The sequence below is a fragment of the Microplitis mediator genome, chromosome 11 (assembly GCF_029852145.1).
Source record: "Microplitis mediator isolate UGA2020A chromosome 11, iyMicMedi2.1, whole genome shotgun sequence".
NCBI classification, from domain to species: domain Eukaryota; kingdom Metazoa; phylum Arthropoda; class Insecta; order Hymenoptera; family Braconidae; genus Microplitis; species Microplitis mediator.
Window position 1 is genome coordinate 13,576,093 of NC_079979.1, and position 23,717 is coordinate 13,599,809.

At 29.9% G+C, this 23,717-nt stretch overlaps 4 protein-coding genes and 1 long non-coding RNA gene across 5 annotated transcripts; 2 read left to right on the forward strand and 3 right to left on the reverse strand.

Annotated features, from left to right (window-relative positions):
* The first annotated feature begins 53 nt into the window (after positions 1 to 53).
* On the forward strand, positions 54 to 7,317 carry LOC130677238 (TIP41-like protein). Its single transcript, XM_057483917.1, has 6 exons — positions 54 to 194; positions 358 to 535; positions 1,914 to 2,093; positions 2,177 to 2,399; positions 3,417 to 3,575; positions 3,641 to 7,317. Exons 2-6 carry the CDS (start codon positions 360 to 362, stop codon positions 3,836 to 3,838), a joined length of 936 nt encoding a protein of 311 aa, XP_057339900.1. The 5' UTR covers positions 54 to 194; positions 358 to 359; the 3' UTR covers positions 3,839 to 7,317.
* Positions 5,412 to 7,684, reverse strand: LOC130677237 (DALR anticodon-binding domain-containing protein 3). Its single transcript, XM_057483916.1, has 4 exons — positions 7,424 to 7,684; positions 6,626 to 7,363; positions 5,625 to 5,798; positions 5,412 to 5,550 (listed from the first exon to the last, which is right to left on the reverse strand). The coding sequence occupies exons 1-4, from the start codon at positions 7,682 to 7,684 to the stop codon at positions 5,431 to 5,433; spliced, it is 1,293 nt and encodes a 430-aa protein (XP_057339899.1). The 3' UTR covers positions 5,412 to 5,430.
* Positions 7,642 to 9,462, forward strand: LOC130677239 (uncharacterized). The gene is made up of 2 exons (XM_057483919.1): positions 7,642 to 8,119; positions 8,237 to 9,462. Exons 1-2 carry the CDS (start codon positions 7,940 to 7,942, stop codon positions 8,462 to 8,464), a joined length of 408 nt encoding a protein of 135 aa, XP_057339902.1. The 5' UTR covers positions 7,642 to 7,939; the 3' UTR covers positions 8,465 to 9,462.
* A 225-nt stretch (positions 9,463 to 9,687) lies between these two features.
* LOC130677495 (uncharacterized) lies at positions 9,688 to 11,259 on the reverse strand. Its single transcript, XR_008991623.1, has 3 exons — positions 10,716 to 11,259; positions 10,096 to 10,282; positions 9,688 to 10,002 (listed from the first exon to the last, which is right to left on the reverse strand). It is a non-coding gene; the product is annotated as an uncharacterized LOC130677495 (long non-coding RNA).
* Positions 11,260 to 18,345: 7,086 nt separating this feature from the next.
* LOC130677154 (FHF complex subunit HOOK interacting protein 2A-like) lies at positions 18,346 to 22,870 on the reverse strand. The gene is made up of 5 exons (XM_057483794.1): positions 22,569 to 22,870; positions 21,430 to 22,491; positions 20,908 to 21,358; positions 18,672 to 19,533; positions 18,346 to 18,602 (listed from the first exon to the last, which is right to left on the reverse strand). Exons 1-5 carry the CDS (start codon positions 22,611 to 22,613, stop codon positions 18,503 to 18,505), a joined length of 2,520 nt encoding a protein of 839 aa, XP_057339777.1. The 5' UTR covers positions 22,614 to 22,870; the 3' UTR covers positions 18,346 to 18,502.
* Positions 22,871 to 23,717: the final 847 nt, after the last annotated feature.

Below are 23,717 nucleotides of genomic sequence, written 5' to 3' on the forward strand. Positions count from 1 at the left end.
TGATAACGTAAAATTAACCAGCAGCACACCGGTGGTAAAAATTCGCATCAATAAATTGTGTGATTCTGATCTTCACCAAAACACAAAACACAATTCCCAGGATTTTTATTCTGATGAATGTCACCATTGAAAATTTCTAATTTATTAGAATATTTGCAATTAATTTTTTAAAACGATTTTTGTCTACCTTATCAGTAAGTCATAAATTATATATTTTTATAATTTGTTAGTAACTATTTTAGCTTGTAACTAAACTTTATTTCGCTGAAGGAAACCGCTACTTTTAAAGGTTATATTTTTATGAAACAAATATGATTATTATTTATATAAAATTTTTTTTTTTTTTTAAATCACTAGGTATGACAACGATAAAAGTTCATGGGGGTATTGATATCTTACGCTTGCCAGTTAACCAGGAGGAACATATATTCCCTCCTTGGCAGATAAAATACACTCAATCACATATATTGCATTCCAAGTGTTCTAAACATGAAGAATCTTGTCCTCCTGACGTTGATCCCTGTCAGTTTTGCGAGTAAGTTAAAAACAATTAATTTTAAAAAGTAAATTTTATTATAATAATTAATTCGTAGGAAATAGGAGTAGGAAAATGAATCAATTAATTTAAATAAATTGAACGTTCCGTCATTTATTTATGACTTCCTTATTATGGCAATAAAATTAATATGTAAGGTTTATCTTCATAATTTCTGTGTGTTAGACAATTGAATTATAAAAATTAGATGTACAATCTAATCTAACTTATGTCTTAATTACAACAATTGTCATTTTTTCATTGTAAAACTATTATTGGTTTTAATTTTTAGTTGCTGAGGAAGTCATAAATAAATTACGAAACGTTCAATTTATTTAAATTAATTAATATATTCTAGTCCTATTTCCTACGAACTAATTCCTGGCAGATCCGAATTACGGTAATTACTGTAATTTACGGTATTCGGAAGAATGGTATTTTACGGTATACACCGAAAAAAATGTTGGCTTGAAACCTACTAATTTTTATTATGCTATCGACCAAACTTGAAACAGGAAGTGAAGCATCCGAAAAATTATGCTGTATCACAATACTTATTATGCGCGAGAAACTTATCGATTAGCTCTAATAATAATTACTTTCATACATATAATAATTGTGATGCGGCATAATAATTTTTTATAAGAGCATAATAACTTTTTGGATGTTTCACTTCCTGTTTAAAGTTTGGTCGACAGCATAATAAAAATTGGTAGGTTTTGAGCCAACATTTTTCTCCCTGTACAGACTTTTGCCGCAAAAACGGTAAATTATCGCAAAATTGCGGCAAGCCTGCGGTATTTTACCGTAAAGTGAAGTATTGCACTGTAAAACTGTAAAAAATAAAAAAAGCATACGGTGCTTACAGTAAGAATTCCGCAAATTCCGGTGAGTTGCCGTATGTTACCGCAATTACACTAAAAAATTTGCGAGTGAACGCGAATTAAATTCGGAGTGAATGCGGAGTGGATGACTTTTTATTTATTTAATTCCCTCGGAGTGAAATTTACTCAGGGGAAGTTTATTTTAATATTAAAACTCCTAATCGGAGTGAATACTGATTTAAACAAAGTCCAGTTTACTCCAAAATCACTGCGCTGGAAAAATAAACACCCCCTTCACTCCGTCTGCAGAGTGATTTTTTTTTAAACTCCGGAACTCCGAGTGACGGACTGAATTCGGATTTACATAAAATCCGTAATCACTCAGAATTCACTCCCGATTTTTTACAGCGTAGCCTAAAATACCGTAAATTGCCGTAAGGTGCGGCAAATTTACCGTAATTCGGATCCACCAGGGATCATTATTATAAAGTATGGATACGAAAATTTAAACAGTAGATTTTATTTTATTAATTGCGTGTTATTGTTTACAATAGATACAACAATGCACTGGAGATGCCTCACATGCCAGACATGGTGTTTCCCAACAATATTTTAACTTTGAAGCATGAAAGAAAAGCAGAGTTTAATTTCAATGCTCTCGATGCATTAAAACGCGTGGCCAATGGCAAAATTAATTTGAAATTGGCTTGTGCTGAAGCTTGGCAAGAATCGAGGTATTTTTATTATTATTACCACTTGACACTTGATAAATATAAGTTATAATATTAATACGGATTTTTTTGTAAATGTTAAATAGGTCAGATTGCAAAGAATATCTCCAAGAAAAAGTAAAACCATTCGATTGGACTTTTACTACTGATTACATGGGCACAAGTTCTGGTTTCCAAGTTACAGAAACTGATGAACGGATTGATATGGAAAAGCTCAAGAGAAAAGATAAAATTTTATTTTACCATGATCTCACTCTCTTTGAAGACGAGCTACATGATAACGGAATAGCTTCTTTGTCAGTTAAAATCGTAAGCAACTTTTTTTCATTAAATTTAATTATTTAAATTAATAGAAATTAAGTTACCACTTATTTGAAAATTCAGAAAAATCCAGGAATTTTAACTTTATATTTTAAAAATTTTATTAATCATAATATCTATAAATTAATTTACTCAATCCGTTTATTTTTACGGAGGGTTAAAAGAAAATCATGACGATAGAATCAAAACTACAACTAGTGGCTCAAACTTTGTATTCTTATCGATTCAAAAATAGAGTTGATAAATTGTTGTATTGTCAATTTTACATAATAATTAATTTAAAATTAACATGATATAATTATTTATTGTCGTAAGATGGACGGTGGCGTGTGAGAGACCTTTCTAAAGTTTGCTAAAATAAATTTCAAACTTTGAACAATTGAAATTGACATACTTCAGTTATTCGATCACTATAGAATAATATAACTCCGAAGTATGTAAGCAGATGCACAGGGATAGATTACTATCCGCCTTCAGTTATTACCGGGCTAAGACATTGAAGTTCACTACAGTGTTTTGGCTCCGGTCGTACTAGTAAAGAGGTAGTCTAAGACAGATCACGTCAACATCAGCTTACTGATGAGCCCGTTGGCGTACTCAGGACGAAACTGTCACCTTTCATGACATTTATCGCACTTTACACTCATGACAAATGTTTTGATGGTTGACTTGAGAATCAATTCAATCCGAATTAACGTTCTATGTCACATTGCGCGTTGACAATTTAAATCTTTGAAACAGAATAATAATTAGAGAAAATCTGGATAAAAATATGAACGAAACGCATAAATTCAGAGGTAAAATGATGGTTACTTCATACGCAATGCGATTTGTTATCTAATAATGCAAAAAGTACCATCAATCCGCCGCTACATACTTGCTGATGAAATTTATCTGATAGTGATTTGTATAATACTGGATAGTTGTTTATTTAAAATAAGTAGAGCCTCACGTCTGCATAAATACCTTGAAATATTTCATTTGATATTAAATATTTTTTTATAGCGAGTAATGCCAGGAAGTTTATTTATTTTACTCCGATATTTTCTAAGAATTGACAACGTAATGTTGAGGATCAACGACACTAGAATATATCATGAGTTTCATAAAGATTATTTGCTACGGGAATTTACTACCAGAGAATCTCAAGTACAAGATTTGAAGGTAATTATTTTTTGTAAAGGATAATTATGATTGTGATTGATTATTAATTTTAAAAATTATTTTAGGTTCCACATGCATTGTTCGTCGACCCAAGTCAAATAGCTCCTTTTTTACCTCTCATAAATAGTTTGTATCATAAACTTTTACTTCCACCTAAAGCTGATACAGTGACCCCTAAATCAAGTTTATCTAAATCATTAAATGTATCCAATGAATCAGAATCCAAAAATTCAGAGGCATCAGTAAGCAATTCTGTCACATAAATAAAGTATTCAAAATTTTAACTTATATTTAAAAACAAATTAATTTCATTAAAAAAGAAAAAATTATCTTTAAGAGCTTTGTACAGAATTAAATCTCTGGATCGTAATAAAAAAAAAAATTCCTGTAAGTGAACTAGTAATAAATAAAAATACTTTTTTTTTCTAAAAAAATTTTATTAAATTATAAAAATATACTTAAGGCCATTCTCAGACAGTGCCCCACACTTTTTAAAAATTTTCAATGACAACTGTCATAAGCGTATCAAAATTTTATCAATTAATTAAAAAAAATTAAAACATTAATTGAAAGGACAAATTCGCTGAGATATGGATTTAAGAAAAAAAAAGCTTACAGTTGACATCAATCGGGAGTTAAAAAAAATTTCAGTAAAATCTTCATGTCAATTTAATAATTTAAATTTTCAAATTTTGTAGGCTAAAATTTATTCGACAAATTTCGTTTAACTCCTCATTGATTATAACTTTTTTGGAATTCCGTAAATCTAGTTACGAATATTTTTTGAGTCATAATAACTAATTATTTGGCGTTATTTGTGTGGATTTCGTTTTGATGATTGAGACTAGATTAATCTTAAGATGAAGCTTTATAAATAATCTGTTAAATAAATGTGAATAATCGCCTAATGTTAATTACACTAATGTATACTATATGAATTAATGTATGAATTTCGGATGACCGCAAGGAGTTACAACTTCATAGCCAATAAACAATAATTAATAATAACTGAGTTATTTTTTTTTAATTTTATATCTCGGCGAAATAGCAACTACGTTGTCCCTTTTTCAATTAAGATTTTAATTTTTTTTTAATTAATTAAGAGCATTCTCAAACAGTGTGCCCAACTTTTAGAAAATGTCCAATGACCTTGAATTGTCATAGTATGAAAATTTGATTAAGTTAAAAAAAACTGAAGCATTAACAGGGGTTATCAGATATTTTCGGCTGGGTTTTTTTCGAAAACAAAATCTCCAAATACAAAACACAGACCGCACTTTGATGTATTACTGTCTAATCTAGCGATGTGGGCTTTAATTGTTTCATAATATTCGTTTGTTTAAGAGAAAAACGGCCAAAATTTCCATTTACTGTACAAGTGCAACAAAGATAGTACCGTTTGTGGACTTGAGTGTAACAGAGAGAAAAGTGCAAACCCCTGTTAATTGAAAAAAGGACAACGTATTTGCAATTGCCGAGACATAGAATAAAAAAAAATGACTTACAGTTGATATCAATTAGGAGTTACGCAAAATTTGTTGAATCAACTTTAGCCTGAAATTTATTTTCCAAATTTCGTTTAACTCCTAATTGATAACTGAGTAATTTTTTTTTAAATCTATATCTCGGCGAAATCGTAACTGCGTTGCCCTTTTTTCCATCAATGCTTTAACTTTTTTTTAATTAATTATCAAAATTTGAATACGGTCATTACAATTGGAAGTGATTAAATATTTTTAAAAAGTAGGTGGCAATGTCTGAGAATTGTCTTAATAAAATTTAAATACGGTTATGGCAGTTGAAAGTCATTGCATATTTTTAAAAAGTCGGGAACACTGTCTGAGAATGCCCTTAATTACATCCGAGATATCGAAGTTACGTTTAAAATATCGAGAGCGTTGTTAAAAATAATCTGGAGTGCCTTCAATAAATATATACGTCTCATCATTTCTTTTAGCAGTTGCGAGCGTCCGTCCTGCAATTAAATGTTTATTTAAACAATATAAATTAATATAAACTATTATATATTTAATTATATTATATAATTACCGTTAAAATTCTGTATCTCCGGTAGTAGTTGCTGAATTTTTGGCTTATATTTAATAAGAATGAACAAAGAATCTGCGGATGGATTTTACAATGTCCATTAGCTTCAATTTCAACAATTCTCGTTAGTATGAATGGATAATCGTAAATATAATTATAAATAAGATTCCATTCTTCCTGGAAATTTAATTCATTTATTATTTATATACTGACTACTTATTGAAAAGGAAAGGTATCAGTTACTTATCATTTTATTACTAATTGATTAAATTAATTACTATTTTTTTTTCAATGCAAGTTTAAATAAAAAGGAATAGTGGAATTGAATTCGTGATAAAATTTCTTTTTATTTAAGTACCCACATCAATATATTTTAATAAAGTTATTTTTAACGATCAACTCGCGGTTAATTCGCGGATAGTTAACAAATAACTTACACATATTGTTGTGGGTATTTATTTTGAAGGAATAATCAATTGATAATAAAATGATATTTAACTTATTATCCTTCCATAAAAAATTAATTTTTTGTAATTATGTAGTTTTTTATTTTGTTTAAGATCTTGATAATTTTTCTTTTCCATGGAATAAATAATATTTTATATATCGACGTTCTAATTAGCAAATTGTCTAACTTAATATTTTTTAGTACGTGATTCTGTGCAATTTTCAGATACTAATAGTCAGAAAAAATATTATTTGAGTAGCGTAGACAGAAATATACATATACTAGATATGGAATTGATTTTTAGATGAAAAAAAAAATTTTCCATTACTTTTTTTCACATAAATGGAGGATTTTCTGAAATGGAGTTAGACAATTTTGTAATTGGAACTTCAAATTTTTTTTTATAAATCGAGATGTTGACAAGCTCTAGTTTTTTTTTATTAATTTGCTGACGCTCAGAGAAAATTTCAATAAAAAAGTCTTTTAAAAATTGTTTTGTAAATCAAAATATTAAAAAAATACATAATTACTGTAATTATAAATAAATATATAAAACCTCTGAATTTAATAAATGTAAATCCACTTTATCAATATCCCATAGCTCTGGATATTTCCCTGAGTTTACTTCATGCTGAAATTTATCCAGTATTTTAGTGATCCTCGCTAAATTATACAAAACGAAAGTGCCCCCACGATTACAAGTACCAGCTTTATCAGCATCAGAATCAACTTTTATAAAACAAGGATGACTTGGTTTAACACTCATGAATTCAAAAGTTATTACAGCTTCAGCAATAACTTTCAACTGTTGATCTCCAATGTCATCAACGGGTCTCGAATCATTGGCTTCTTTGATAAGCTGAACTTTTTGTTCCAAATACTCGGAATAACTCAGCTCAGTTTCTTTGGCATTAGTACGAGGGTTCTTGACAACTCCACAAAGACATCTATCAAACCCATCTCCAATATCTCCTTGGGATTTCGTTGTCAAAAATAACTTACGCTCTGCATTGTCATCAATTTCAAATCCCAGAGTTTTCAAAACATTCCCGCAAATGTTTTTCAAAAGATTCAAACGCGTTGTCGTCAAGCTTGACTCGAAATCTTCATTTATCTCCAAATAAATTTTACCACCGTCACTTCTCTTTCCATACAATCCCTTCAATTTAATAGCATCTCTTATTACATTATTTATCAAACACTTTTTATTTAACGTAACAAAAACTTCACCATTACCCAGCGTTAAATTATCTATTGCAACTCTCCATTTTTTATCTCCAATGTACTTCAATGCCTAAAAATTTTAAGGTTAATTTATTATAAATAAATTTATGTTTTTAATAAAATAATTTACCTCAGTAAACTGGTCTAATAAATCAGAAATATTTATTCCTCGTTTCTTTAGATAATAATCCAATATATTTTTACTTTTATTTAATACTTTATCGTCGTTATCAATCAATGATTTCCATATCGATATATTTAAATTAATAATAATATCTCTGTTTTTTAATTTACCTGATTCAATTATTTTAATAGCTTTTGTTTTAATACTCGTGTTTTTATTGTTCATCAATTCTTCCATTAAATATTCCGCAATATGTTTTTCATTCATTTTTAAAATCAAATTTTTATACACGTGATGGACTTCAACATGGCCGACTTGTTTACCCCAAGTAGCACACTCTTTTTCTTCCGAGCGTAGCCGAGCCACGGCGCTGAAGTTGCCCAAAATCGCCGCGATTAATTTAAATGATAATAACCAAACAAAATTTTTTGTATTAATTTAATCAATGAAGATGTTTTATTAGTATATTTTAAAAATTTATTTAAAACGTTGGCACCCCCGACAATTTGGAATCGCTGGTCGATGCTGAGAACCATGATTAGTATTAATCATAGCATCGAGATTAAAAATTACAATAGATTAAAGACACTAATTAAGAATAATGCTAAAGGTCATCGTCAGAAGAAGGCCAAAGTATTCTCATGGAATGACATTAAGAAGTTCATCGATAAGGCACCGGATGATGGTTATTTAATTGAAAAAGTAAGTAACAATTATTATATACAAATATTTGTTCCTGAAATTGTCATTTATGTACATATTTATTTATTTATAATAAGATAGGTTTATTTACATATATTTATAAAAACTTTATTCCAGGTTGTTGCAATTTTCGACATTGCTGGAGCAATGAGAGGTGGAGAATTTCCTGACTTACGAGTACAAGACATCGAAGATACTGGCAGTCAGCTGATTGTTACCATCCTGAAGACAAAAACAGACTATCCTCGCACTTTTGTAATTGGCCCGGAATACCGCAGTAAAATTTTGCAGTATAAAGCTCTACGACCTAAGGACTCAAATACGGATAGTTTTTTGACATATTGATAAAGCACCAAAATGTTGACAAAGCAATCAGTAAAATAAGTCATCTACATAAACAATTTTTTAATTGAAATGACTTTTTTAAGACGAAAAAAATAAGTCAAATTTCCTATGACTCCTAAGACCGACATCTGTATGTCTTATTTACATAAAAAAAAAACTTGATTTTGAAACAAAAAAATTTGTCTTGTCTTTTGAAAAAACATTTTTGTGACAATACATTTTTATAGCAATCTTAAGGGGTAACGGTAACCGATTTTCAATTCAATTTAATTTACGGACAAACACTAGAACCCTAAAATAGAGAGTCTTTAGCGTTTTTTAAATCCTTAACAGAGGGCTAGAAATTTCGAATTTTCAAAAATTATAATTTGTCTCCGAGAAAAATTGTTTTAAAATTCTCATTTACTTAACGAGTGCAACAAAGATAGTCCCGTTTATTTTTCTGAGTCTGAGAAAGAGGTCCGGTAGCGTATCCCCTTAAGATTACCAAGTAATTATCCAAGCCTGGTTACCAGTACACTAGATGTCTACGTCACATAACTATCCCGCTCGACATGAATGTCGGAAAGTCAACTCATTGATATCATAAATTTATCTAAATAAATTATGTTATCTTTCTGATATCAAAGAAATATCATTCAGACATTCATGCCGAGCGTTAAGGATCTTGCTGCAGACACCCGTACAAACTTTTAAATTGCAAGTCCTATATATACAAGATTTTAACAAATAAAAAGAGCGTAGAGGTGATTGAAAGTGAGTGCGGTACCCGAAAAAAATCGAGCAACAATAGAGCACCCTCAGCGCTTTCGCGCTTGAGGTGTGCAAAATCCTTGTGTTATGTTGTACTTCGAGAATTGTGCAAGAACATTTGATTGAAAATATCTAGCTCAAGATGAACTGGTGCGGCCACTTAAGCGAGTCTTGCATCAGGAATTACTTGCAGGCACTAACGCATATCTTGCACCAGATCTACTCAAGAAGAATCATATTACATACTATCAATTTCATTTCTATCTCTGTTATTTTACCCCCTCCATTGGCATACGATACAGGATCCTGGGGTAAAGTGACAGAGATAGAAGTGAGATATATAGCTAATGTAATATAAGACTTCTTAAGCAGATCTGGCGCAAGATATGCGTTAGTGTCTGCAAGTAATTTCTGATGCAAACTCATAATCACAGGCGTAAATCATTTTATTATTATTATATCAAGATATTTATAATTTTATTAGCCAGTCTATAATACATTAAATTGACCACAATCATGTATTTTCATACGTTATAAGCTTTCTTTTCGGAGATATTTGGTAACTCATGTTGTTTTTTAGATTGTAATCATTACTAGTAGAATTTTTCTTACTTAGATGTATCCATGTTGCCCATGCGGATAGTGATATTAAATTAAAGTAATAAAGTACTGACGTGAGAACTTGAATTTTATTATCACAACCCATAACTATAGGTGTTCCGAAAAATGAGTCCACCCTGTTCATTAGAAGAAATAGCACACCGACCATTGTTAGTTGAGTAACGCTGGAACAAAAAGTTATTAAAAAAAAAAAAATATATGTATATATATATGACTTGAAATGCATTTATCGTTAAGAAAATTTGTAAAAAACTTACCCAAATGCATAAAAAATTATAGATGGATATTTCGAGTCTTTTTTTAACGTAAATAGAGCATATGGGACAATCTTTGTAAAAACGAGTATGAAAATACTCATCGTAACCCCATAATGCAAACAACCTCCAGAGTGAAACATACTGAGTATCAAGTGAACTGCCATAATTTGCAATATCGAACCATACACTTTAAGAAAACAAAAAAAAAAAGTACTCGTACACACATTGCTTTATCTGGATAACTTCATGAGTTGTAATGTCCTGATTTTAACAGTTAAAACGACTTTAGGATAAATAATTTTTGTTATATCAAATGTTTCTTTGCAGTAATTCTGTGAATAAAATTTTTTCAATTTTCTTTTTTTTTACACTTATTGATTCGTAGGCAGTAAAAATTAAGTTGCTTAGAGTTTTTGTTAAATGTAAGTCAATAGTTGGTTATTTGATATCTATAATTATTGACTTGAATGTAACAAATAGTAGATTATTATTTTTTGGCATAGAATCAAAGCAAATAATTTGATAATTTACATCTGTTTTTGGCTACGATAAATTTATGAAAATATTTATCGATAAGTTTTTCTTGCATAAACTCGAGATGAATATTGTTATTAACTTACCGGTGAGGAGAGAAACTTTGAGATAGCTCGAACGATGCCATTGTTTTTTATCAGTGATTTCCATTTTGAATTTATCTGAGATATTTTCTACGCGTTGTTCAGCCTTAGAAAACCAAGCTACCCATTTCATAGTTGATTTGAGTAATATATACCAAAAGACTGTTTTTGAAAATTCCTAATGTTTTTTATTATATGCAGAGTACAGTAGTATGCCCTTTCGGTGATCTGACTGAAACTAATGTTGTACTGATATAACACGTTATTCATTTATCCACAGGGCACAGATAGGGGGATTGGATATCGATTCTTCCAGTTACAGGATGAATGGACTTCGACTAGTATAACCCAAGAGCTCTTTTCTAAGTTAGGGGCTATGGTATTTGAGGAGGAAAATAGTTTGGATCAATACCCGAGTTATAAAACAATTTTAGTTTTTGGTGAAGGGCATCACCACGAAATTTGAAAAATAAAGCCCAACAGATGTACGGAGAAATTATTCTTGAAATACTATTATGGTGTCATGGCAATTCTCGACCACGGCGGCTACCTGTCGAAGTTGAAACCCTAGCAGATCCGAATTACGGTAAATTAAGGTAATTCACCGTAATTTGGATCTGCTAAGGAACAAACACATGCAAAAATTACTATGGCCATAGTAAAATCAACAACAGTTATATCACAAATTCGTGTAATCATTAGAAATTTTACTATGGTCATAGTAATTTCTGCATGTGTTTATTTCCATATTCAACTGGCCAACATAGTCCGGCAATACTATGGCACCATCGCGTTTCGAAGGAATAATTTCTTGGTGTGGTTTACAACTAATATCATATAGAAATAATAAACAAAATCATTTTCTTTTCACGTAACCACAGGCTTAAATCATTGTATTATTATTACATCAAGATATTTATAATTTTATTAGCCAGTCGATAATACATTAAAGTGACCACAATTATGTATTTTCATACGTTATACACACAAAAAAAAAAAATTCTCGACTGAAGGTAAATACTCTTGATTCAAGAAAATTTTTTTGGAGGCCTAAATTTTCTCAGATAAAGTAGAAATCTTCTCCAACCAAGACGAATTCTCTTGGCTCAAGAAAATCTTGACTTGGTTCCCGAAAATGTTTGTCTTCAAAAATATTTTCTTGACTCAAGATATCTGTTTTTTCTGTGTAAGCTTTCTTTTCGGAGATATTTCGTAACTGATTTTATTTTTTGGATTGTAATCATTCCTAGTAAGATTTCTGATACTTTCATCTATCCACGTTGCCCATGCGGATAGTGATATTAAATTAAAGTATTAAAGTACTAACACGAGAACTTGAATTTTATTATCACAATCCATGACTATAGCTGATCCGGAAAATAAGTCCAGTCTGTTCATTAGAAGAAATAGCACACCGACCATTGTTAGTTGAGTAACGCTGGAACAAAAAGTGATTAAATATATATATATTTTCGAGCTCCTTGAGCTCGAAGACATTGTCGTAAATTTTGTGCCATTGTTTTCGAAAAAACGTTGTTTTCGGCTTCGCCTCGGCCAACAATTACATATGCTCTGAGACTTTTCTTATTTTACTGGCCTAGGTATGTAATATACGATTTACCATTTCTTTCTCTAACGATATCTCTCGAACAAATTAATCGATTGAGATGGTTAAGGCGATGATCGACGCGTTTTATTGTTCTAGAGCTGATTAGATTTTGAAGTCGATCGTCCAACTCGTTTCTGAGAAATCAATAAAAATCTGAAAAAATAAATTTTTTTTTTCGTAATTCGCTAATATTGTCGAGTCTACTTGATCAAATGATCTGGAATTTTCACCATCCAGTCAGAATAGCTTCCTAGGACCTGAAACATCGATATCTGATGAAAACTCGATTTTCGAAAATCAAGGTGAAAAACATTAACTTCCCGAATTTTTTCGAAATCATCGATTTTTTTAGCGGGAAGTTAAAAAGTATAAGTTCCATAAAAGATTGGGAGGAGATGTATGGCTGTTATTGAGAAATTTCGACCGAATATATTTAGTCTTTATTACTTTCTGTATACGAAATAATCTTATTGATAAATCATCCTGCGGAGTTTCTAAAACTTAATAGATTTAATTATTAAACTTATCAATAATTAAATCTACAAAGTTATTTTATTTATAGTAGCAGTTATGAGTTATTGGATTGATATAAATTGTTATGAATAATTCGACTACAGTCCAATATTATTTTATCTACATATTTATGTATATTTTTCAAAAATATTAATTTAACTTGGCCAAATTAATATATCAATTGTTACTATAACATTTTTAATTGAGTTAATTGATATCATTGCTGAATATTTTTCCAAAGATTTGACACATGGGTTTAATGGATATAAAATTAATGAGAATTATTATTTCGGTAGAAAAAATTTATTCGTTCATCAGGATTATTATTGATTTTAAGTTAAAATATTACATTCAAAGTTTAATTATTTTTTATTATCGTGTTAATGTTTCAAATATATTTGAAAGACTATAGTCTTAACGAATATTACTGTCTTGAAATTAATAATGAGAAATTTTGTAATATAAATCGTTAAATATTTATTAATGAGTTGTTGCTCAAATGTAGTTAATTTTTTTACTCATAATCTTTGTTTTTATTTTTAACTATTATTTGTAAAAATTCTTGAAACTGAATTTATTTTGTTAGAAGATGTAGATTAATATTTAATGTTATTTAATAATATGTTAAAATAAATTCCTCTAAGAAAGGAGGTAGCTTTAACAAATAGGAAATTTCTTGCTAATGTTTAATAAATATAAATTAATTGCCACAAATATTCAAAGGTCAAAATTTAATAATCCTTATGGAGTTCAACATCTTCAAATATATGAGTGAATTTATTTTAATTAATGTTCAAAATTTGTGATCTATTGTCAAAAGATTCATAATTGTAATTATAAGTGTTTAGTTAACTAAATTCATGTAATTTACTTGATTCAGAAAATTATTTAAAATTTTTCAATCACTCCAGTATTTGTATAATATATATTAAAAGAATTGCATTTCGATTAAGTTATTTGACAATGAAAAAAAAACTTTTTTTTTTTTTATTAATATTACTTCATTTTAATTTATTAATTTTTTTTTTTTTTTGACTATCATTATTAATAATAATCATTTTCTATCACTCGTGGCTAGATTGGCTATGATATATAAAATTACAGCTGGCGGAACAGCGTAAAGTAGTAGTATCCCAAGTGCAGCTAAGACTCCACCCAAAACTGCCAAGCACTCTGCAAAAAACTCAGGCATTTTAAAAATTTTAGATAAAAAAACTGCACAGTAGAATAATATAGAAAATATTGAACGATACGGAAGTTTTATTGCACCGTGACTCCGATTGTTTGAAAATTCAATAAATAGTTTTTGATGCCAGCAGCGTGCTTGAGAAGTTTGTATACTTTTTGGCCATCTAGCGGATGTTTTCGTACCAAGCCGATACATCAAAGTTAAATTTATTTCAAATACAAGAGTTTGAGTTGAAACCGTTTCTAGGTATTATCACTCTGCTGTATTAAACAAGAATTCAAAATTAGAAAATTACCAATTCATCATCCCAATAAACAAAATTTCTTGACAAGTCAGATAATTGTGACAAATTACAGTCTGAAATTTTTTTGTCGTAGGCTAACAGCTCGGAAATTTCTTGCTCATGTTTAGTAAGTGTAAATTAATTGCCTCAAATATTCAAAGGTCAAAATTTAATACCCATTTTGAAGTTCAACATCTTTAAATATATGAGTGAATTTATTTTACTTAAAGTTCAAAATTTTGGATCTATTGTCAAAAGATTCATAATTGTAATTATTAGTATTTAGTTAACTAAATTCATGTAATTTATTTGATTCAGAAAATTATTTAAAACTTTTCAATCACTCCTGTATTTGTATAATATATATTAAAAGAACTACATTTTAATTCAATTATTTTATAATATAAAAAAAAACGTTTTTTTTTAAGTATATAATGCATTTTTAGTGATAATCTTCAACATACACACAATATACAATACATGTCACTATTATAAGAAATACAAAAATAAAGACAATCTCGAAGAAAGTCAGAATCGAAATATAGCCGCCCATTTTAAATTACAATTTAAAATATTGTCAAGTATCGTTAGGGTAATAGAGGATTTGGAAGTACTGTTAAAAATTTTTGATCGAATTCATTTAATTTTTATTTTTTTCTAAACAAGTATAAAAATTTTTTTCTATTGTATGCTATCTGGTGGTGACTACAAATCAAAAATTAATCTATCAATTTAATTTTAATATTAAATGACAAAGTCTTGATTTCTATCAACATATAAAGTTTGTTTAGAAAATGAGTAATTTTATTTAAATTTAAGAGTTACTTTTCGATCAATCGAAATAAGTTTACGAGTTTTACTATAATTTCAAGTAGAGTAAAATTATTTATACTTATTTTATTTTTATTTTCAAATAACTCTAATATTGATGCATTAGAAAACTGAACTTCAATTAAAATATTTTATAATGAATAATTCTTTCAATAAAATTTTTTTTTTTTTTTTCATTTATGTACTAAGTTCTGGTCTCGAGCTTAATTTAAACTCAGTACTATTACTTGTTAGTAACATTTGTATCATTTCATCAAGTCGTTCATTGCAGCGGCGATTTTTCAAATGTATATTCGTACGCGTAGTATGCACAGAAAAAGACTAAAGTCACAAAGACTAAAGTAATGAAAATTTGAACGAAAAGCATAGAAGATCTAGGATCACACCTTTCCATTTTGGCTCAGTGTAAAATAATTTTAAGTAATATAACGCAACTGCAGACGATGGCGGTGTACGGAAAATTACTTTTCTATTTAATTTATTTATTTTATATTACTTGGTACGTATGAAAAATGATATAATCCGTGAGCCATCTAGCGGTGACTACAGAACTAAAATAAAACCATCAATTTAATTTTAATATTAAACTTCAGTCTTGATTTCTATCAACAGTTAATGTTAGTTAAGAATATGAGTAATTTTATTTCATTGTGAGAAATAATTTTTGATCAATAGAAATAAGTTTACAAGTTTTACTATAATTTTTAGTGGAGAAAACTTATTTATTTTTAAGTTATTTCTATTTTCAAATAATTTTAATATTGATGCAGCGGAAAACTGAATTTCAATTTGATTTTTATATTTAATATTGTTTTAGTTTTTAGTTTTACTTTTTATTTCAAATATTTAGTACTGAGTTCTGGCTCCAAGCTTTATATGAACCCAGCACTAAATACTACTCGTCAGTAACATTCAAATCATTTTATTTAGTCGGTCATATTTGCGACTATTTCATAAATGCGTTTCATATGCATATGTGTGTACACAAAATATGAATCGAAAAACATTAAAGTCAAAAAGACTAAAGTAAAGATAATTAGAAAGTATATCATAAAAGACATTCTATCGCACTTTCCCATTTTGAGTCAGTGTAAAACAATGTCTAAAAACCGAAGACGATCTCAGGGTATAGAAAATTACTTTTCTAGTCAATTTATTTATTTTATATTACTTACTGTGTATGAGAAATGTTATACCTCGTGAGCCATCTAGTGGCGACATTGGAACTAAGTAAATTCTATGAGTATTGAAATAAAGTATAAGTATCGAAAAACTTAAACTAGCAATTGATTAAAAATTGACAAGAATTAAAATTTCTTAAATCTCCATAAATTATTGAAATGTTATAAATCATAATACATATAATTATCATAACATTTTAAAAGCAAAAATTAAAACATGAGTTATTAAATGATTTTAACCAATTTGTATCTTAAAATTTCTTTATTGTAAATTAACAAGTCAAAAATTTCCTATTCATTTTCAGTCCGTGAAAATTAAACTCCACTCAAATATTTACATAAAACATCCCTGATTTATAAAAATGATTTGGAATGATTCAAAAACATTTGAAATGATTTAAAATAATTTGAATCGACTAATATATAGATATACATACAGATATACACTTAACACGGAGCAAATCATTTTTCTTAATCAGAGATAAAAAAGAAGAAATCCCTGATTAAAAAAGTGAATTGAAAAGTATTGAAAACGATGAGAAATGAATCCTTTCGAATACTTTCTATACCCCAAGGTATTCATTTTGACATAAAATGAATACTTTTCAATCCCAAAATAATAAAAGAATTTCAGAACTTCCGAGGAATTGAAAAAGATTCAAATGAATTGATATTTTTAATCTTTCTGAATCCTTCTCAATACCTAAATAATCCGACATTTCGGGTCATGAGTGGGATTGAAAAAGATTGAAATGAATTGAAATTTTTGAATCTTTCCGAATCCTTCTCAATACCTAAATAATTTCACATTTCGGGTCATGTGTGGGATTGAAAAAGATTGAAATGAATTGAAATTTTTGAATCTTTCCGAATCCTTCTCAATACCTAAATAATCTGATATTTCGATCAAGTGTGGGATTGAAAAAGATTGAAATGAATTGAAATTTTTGAATCTTTCTGAATCCTTCTCAATACCTAAATAATTTCACATTTCGGGTCATGAGTGGGATTGAAAAAGATTCAAATGAATTGAAATTTTTGAATCTTTCCGAATCCTTCTCAATACCTAAATAATCCGATTTTTCGATCAAGTGTGGGATTGAAAAAGATTGAAATGAATTGAAATTTTTAAATCTTTCCGAATCCTTCTCAATACCTAAATAATTCCATATTGGAAGGTATTGAAATGATGAAAGATTGAATTCTTTTCAATACTTTCGAATTCCACTTTGGAATTGGAAAGTATTCAAACGATCGAAATTTCAATTCCATTCAATACTTTCCAAAACCGCCGAGGGATTGAAAAGAATTGAGATAATTTTCAATACTTTTCAATTCACTTTTTTAATCAGGGATAAGTAAAGCCAAAAAAAAAATATCGTAATAAAAATAAACGCACAAGCGGTAACGCGATATATGATCTTTATAACGATGCCACTCTTAATTCTCCCATTTCCATTGATTATACATCTTTTGATTCTGAAATTTTTTAATGCTCACCAAGTAAATCAATTGAATCCACGGAACCAAAAAGTTTATAGTTACGTAGAGTAGTCCCGGCGAAAAAGCCGTCCTAAAATGAATAGTGGGGGTATAAGAAATACGTGCTAACTAATAGTAGTAGGAGGACGAATTTTTCGCCGAAACTACTATATCATTTCTGAATCGCCAAGTCAAGTATACAAAACAAAAGTATTCTTCCGTAAAGTATAGACTAAAGGAGCCGAAAAAAGTTTCGCTGCTGGGACTTGGTGGGATGAATTTCAAGAATTATCTAAAATAATAAAAAATTTGATATCTTCGCATTTCCGGAATATAAATAAAAATAAATATCACCGTAATTTCACTCGCGAAGATAAAATATTTGCAGTAGCGCCACTTATAAGTTTCTCGCGAATGCATTTTGTTTGCCGTGCGAAGAAACTTTGCGACAATTCTTGAGGACCGTGCCATTAGAACTTGGTGTGACGTCTTAATCTCATAACAATGAATAAATAACAATTTTATTTATTACAATTTTATTTGTTGACTAGTATAAAGTATTAAATATTTCTAAGCATTTAGTTGTGCATTAATTAATTGTATAATTATTTTAAAATATTATTTATACGTATATATATATATATATATTAATTAGTAAATAATAATTATAATAACAAGGTACACAATTATGGACACTTAACATTACATGGAATGTTGATATTTAACATAAGCTATTGCTGCTAATTCTTTACAAAATTCTTCAGTTATTACAATACTTTCATACAAAATATTTTCTTTTATTCTGCAACAAAATAAATAATTAATAATTATTTTTAATTAATTAATAATTTAATTTAAAAAATATACTTACGAATCCTGTGAAGTTTCTTGTAATAATTTTTTTCTAGTTTCTCTTAAATCATCTTTATACTTTGGCAATTTGCTTACTTCGCTGACTAATTGTTTAACTATTTTCTGTAGACAATTAAACAAACTTTTGGTGCCTGGAATAAGAGGCACCAAAGGATTGAGTAGAAACTCATGTAAGTACGGATGCGGTAACAAAGCAAGTTTTGAAATTACTACAGTTAACTGTAAGTTTATTTCATATTTTTGATTCGGAATGTTTGATACTTTATCAAGCAGCATGGCAATAAAAGGGCCCATGTAAAACCTAGAAGAGCAATGATCTGCTTCGGGTCGTGAGTCATAACTGCCAGAGTCGTCAACAGAAATTGCTTCTAGTGGCCAAGCGAATAGAGCGCACTCATTTTTAACTCGCTGGTACTGTTTTTCCCAGTCGGCCATATAACGCGCGTAATCATCTTCACCTGGATCACTCTGCAGTTGTCTTGGTACCAGAGATAAAAAGCAATTGAGTATCCGGTGAATGTTACTGGGCGCCAAAGTTCGGCTGTGGGTTTGTTCTTGAGAGAAATCTAGCGAGCCTTTTTTTTCACGCTCTCGTTCGTCTTCCTCGTCGCTCCAGGATGCTATTGCACTGTCTGCTGCTGATGTGTCATAATAACCGCGTGATGTTAAATATGAAAGAACCATGCAATGAAACACGTGTTCATTTCGTGTTTCTAGTATCGCTTCAAATAGTTTCAATGTTTCTAAAGTTAGATCATCGCTATCTGAATAACAATTTTCTATCAGACGTTCTATTATTGATGTCTCGCATACATCAGCAACTGGAGCTCTTTGAATACCTACCAACCAATAGCCGAGCTCTGAAATAAATTAATCAAATAGTCAAAACAATAAATAAATAAAAGAATGCAGTCGACTACCCGTCATAAGCATCTTCCTCTCAATCGGCAGGTACTGAGTCCAAATAGTTTTTCTCACTTAATCACTCTATTGAGTTTTGTACCAGAGAACCCGTTATAAGCCTCCGTTAAAATTGTCAAAATTATAAACTAAGAATAGGAAAAAATATCCTAACTAATGATGAAAATTTACGATATATGTTTCACGAATAATAATTTAATCATTATTAAGTAAAATATAATTTATTGTTCATAATTATGATCAAGAATTAAATATAAAGCTTCTGTTACAATTGAAAAATTTTATTGAGCATCAAGTTCATCAATAAAATTATTATTTTTGTTATTATTGTAATCAATACCGTTATCGTTATAATTTTTTGCATTATAATTATTATTTTTGTAAAAATATAAGTATTTATTTTAGCGCTATAAGCACTAGAAAAATTGGGATACTGACGTATGTAACAAAACATAAATATGATGTTTAAGGTAGTAGTCTGGTAACTCGCGCCGTTTTTCATGCTTTTTTTTAGAAGGAAGAAACAAAAAGTTTTGCATTTTTAGTATGTTTTTATTTACATCTTAAAGTAACAAAAAAAATTTTTTTGTGGAAATTAAATAATTTATTATTATTATTGTCGCTTGAAGTTGACGCCTCAAAAAAAAGCGCGTGGGTGGCTCGGTGATATTGACTCTTGAGGACATCCAAAATTACAAATTTTTGATTAGTCTTAATCTATAGACATGCCATTCTCACAGGTAGTCGAATTATGAAATTTTAGTGAAAAATAACAAAATGACGGACTTTGAAAAAAAAAATTCATCTATTTTCGCATAAAAAGGGTTGTAAATTGGAAAATTAGGGGTCAAAAAAATTAATCTGAGTTCTGACGAGAACTACAAGTGAGTAGAATAACTAGTTTAAGTTTCAGACCAATAGGTTAAATAGAAAAAAAATTATCACCCGGGCCGACCGTAAAAACGTTGTTTCGAGATAAAGACTTTTTAAATTCAGTAATCTTTGGCGCGCAACTATGGGGCGCTTTCGAAAACTCGTAACTCCGCTCTTATTTCGAATTTCAGTTTGAAATTTTCACAGTATATGCTTAATATTGTACTTTCGAATGAAGCAAAAAAAAATTTTCGATTTTTTCAATTCGAGTTACCTGACTACTATCTAAAAATTATATAAAATAAAACAGGCTTATAACGAATAGTCGAGAACAAAACTCAACGCACGGTAGTGGGAAGATTGAAATTCCCAGAAAAATTTCCCCTACGTCCCCTAGACCAGGCTTATAACGGGTAATCGACTGTAATAAAAATAATTACCAGCATTTAATATGGATCCAGTTATTTTTCTAAGCGTTTCAGTGACCAACGCAGTAATCAAAACGACATGATGATCAGCTAGTGCTGGAGTTAATACTTTTTCAAAAAATAATAATCTAATAGCTTTGGCAAGAGCGGCAGCTACATCAGGATGAGCTTCTTTGATTAACTGGTCACAGTAATCCAGTGACATAAAGTAAGCAGCGACTTGTCTGCATCCAGGAAACTTTTTTTCCTTTGTCCAGAGCGGAGAATCCAGACCCCACGTGAAATCAATCTCGTCTATCTCTGCAGGGTCCACGTGTGCTGGTATACAGTTGAATAAATTCTCTAGTCTAGCTGTAAGTACTCTCGGCAAATCACTTTGTGCCATCGTACGCGCAAATGCTGGCTCCTCTAGTGTCGCTAAAACCATTATTCCTTCACAGGCTCTCACTCTTACTGTATTGTCCTGTATAATAAATTAAAGTAATGAGCATTAAGACAAATAATTACTGGATAATTTAAAAATATCGAACCTACAGCACTATTCAAGTACGATATTAAGGCATCTAAAAGTAAGTTTGAGCTCTCAAGGTCAGGAGAAATGGATAAACTCTGTCTTTTATCATCACCCTCATTAATATCATGGACTAGTTCATTACCACGGTAATCATCTATCCTCAATTCTTCAAGATCCTGTAGTTTAGCATCAATATCAAATACTGAAGAAGAAACACGATCGGATTCTTTATCACAATTTTCATAGTCGCAGTTGTCTACAATTGTCTCCAACGCGGCGTCATTATTTTTTTCAACTGGACTAGAACAACGCGACGAGTTTTCAGTATCACGTGAAGACGTTGACTCATTGGAACGACCAGAAATTTTTCTACGAATTTTATCACAGTGTTTAGCAGACTTTTTAAACCTCTCGGTACAGATCGATCGTCTCTGGTGATAATCACAAGCAAACAAATTTGGATTCACCAGAGTTATCGCTTGGGTATTTAGCGGTTTGAATAACGGATTCGTATTAGATCTCTGCCTACTAGGAATGTAAGTTACTGACTGAATGTCAAGCCGCTCAGAACCCTTGACTGCGGACTGCTCGAGACGGACGCTGCTGCAGTCGTTGACGATATTTGTCAAGTGCGGGTATCTGCATATGAGGAAGCAGAGTGTCAAGAGAAATTTAATTTCTTCAGCTTCGATCGGCGATGGGATGCTGCCACTGCAGAGACTTATCAGCCGCAATACTGGCCCGTATACTGCGGCTTGGTGCAGCAGAGGGAACTTTGTTCGGGCGAGAAGTTTTTTAAAAAATATCAAGCAGACTAGTCGCATTCCTGGTGGTGTCTCTGCAGTGGCCAGCGTTGCCAGCCAGTCCAGCAGTTTGTGTTGAAGTAAATACTCTAGACATAACCCGGGATTGTCGCTTTCTTTCTCTTCATTCAGTAAAATTTCCAGCAGGTGGTTCAAATGCTGGGGAATTCCTGTGTTTTCAATAGAGACTTTGCAGTTGGTTTTATGACTAGAATAAAACTTCATCAACTGCTTCCAGTGGTAAATAAAATCCTGAATTGGTGTTGCTGGTGGGGCTATCTATAATTCAAGGACAGTTAGATAACTGACGACTGTTTATTATAATTATAAGAATATAATTATTGCAAATAACTTACGACGTCGATGGTATTTTTCAAGGCTACTTGGAACCCGCTGATCATTTTTATTTTTAATTATCGGTGCTGACACTGGTACCTGTCACCTTAACTTTTAGATGATGGAAAATTTTTATCAAGTGATTTTAGAACTTGGATTTATTTTTTACATAACTGTAGTTTAGTATATATTATTTGAAACACCTGAATATTTTTAAATTATTATTGTCACGACGTAATCATTACAAATACAATGATAACACGTATGCTCGATTTACATATAGCGCGCAGCACCTCAATATTTTTTTTTTTGTTATTGTGAAATGTGAACTGATACTGACGACTAGGGAGCGCCACTGTATTGACAATTGATTTTTTTTTCAATTGTTTAAATTGTAATGGAAAAAAGAGGAAGGGGTAAATTGGGCCCCATGAAATTTGTAAATTTAAATTACCAGAAGTAAAATGGACTTTGAAATTTTATTTTGAAAACTGTACAAAGGAGCGGTACGGAAATTGGGGCAATATGAGTCATTCAAAATTTCTGACGGAAATTAAAAAATTTTTAGCGCTAAAAGTTTTTATTTAAATTAAAATTTTTCTTAAACAAATTTATCAGTTTGGTTAAATTATTTTGTATAAAAATGCTTTCGAGGGCTTTCTCAGACAGAGCCCCCACTTTTTAAAAATATTCAATGACCTTGAACTGTCAACAGTATTAAAATTTTATTAATTGATTTCAAAAAAATTAAGAGTTTGAATGTAGCAGACATGAAACAATTTATAAATTTTGAATAAATGAATTAAAGTAATGAAATTTAAAAAAACGAGCGTACTGATTCTTCATTTATCTAGATACGCATTTTAGAATTTTTACTCTACTTATATTTTATTTATTTATTCAAAAATTTTAAAAATTGCCACTTGTCAGTTACGTTCACACATAAATTGAAAAAAGGACATTGCAGTTACAATTTCGCCGAGATTTGGATTTTTTTTAATTACTCGCAGTTATCAATCAGGAGTTGAACGAAATTTGGTAAATTTTAGCCTACAAAATTTGTTATTCTAAATTATGAAGATTTTACTGAAATTTATTTTCCAAATTTCATCCAACTTCTAATTGATATCAACTATAAATGATTGTTTTATAAATCTAGGTCTCGGCAA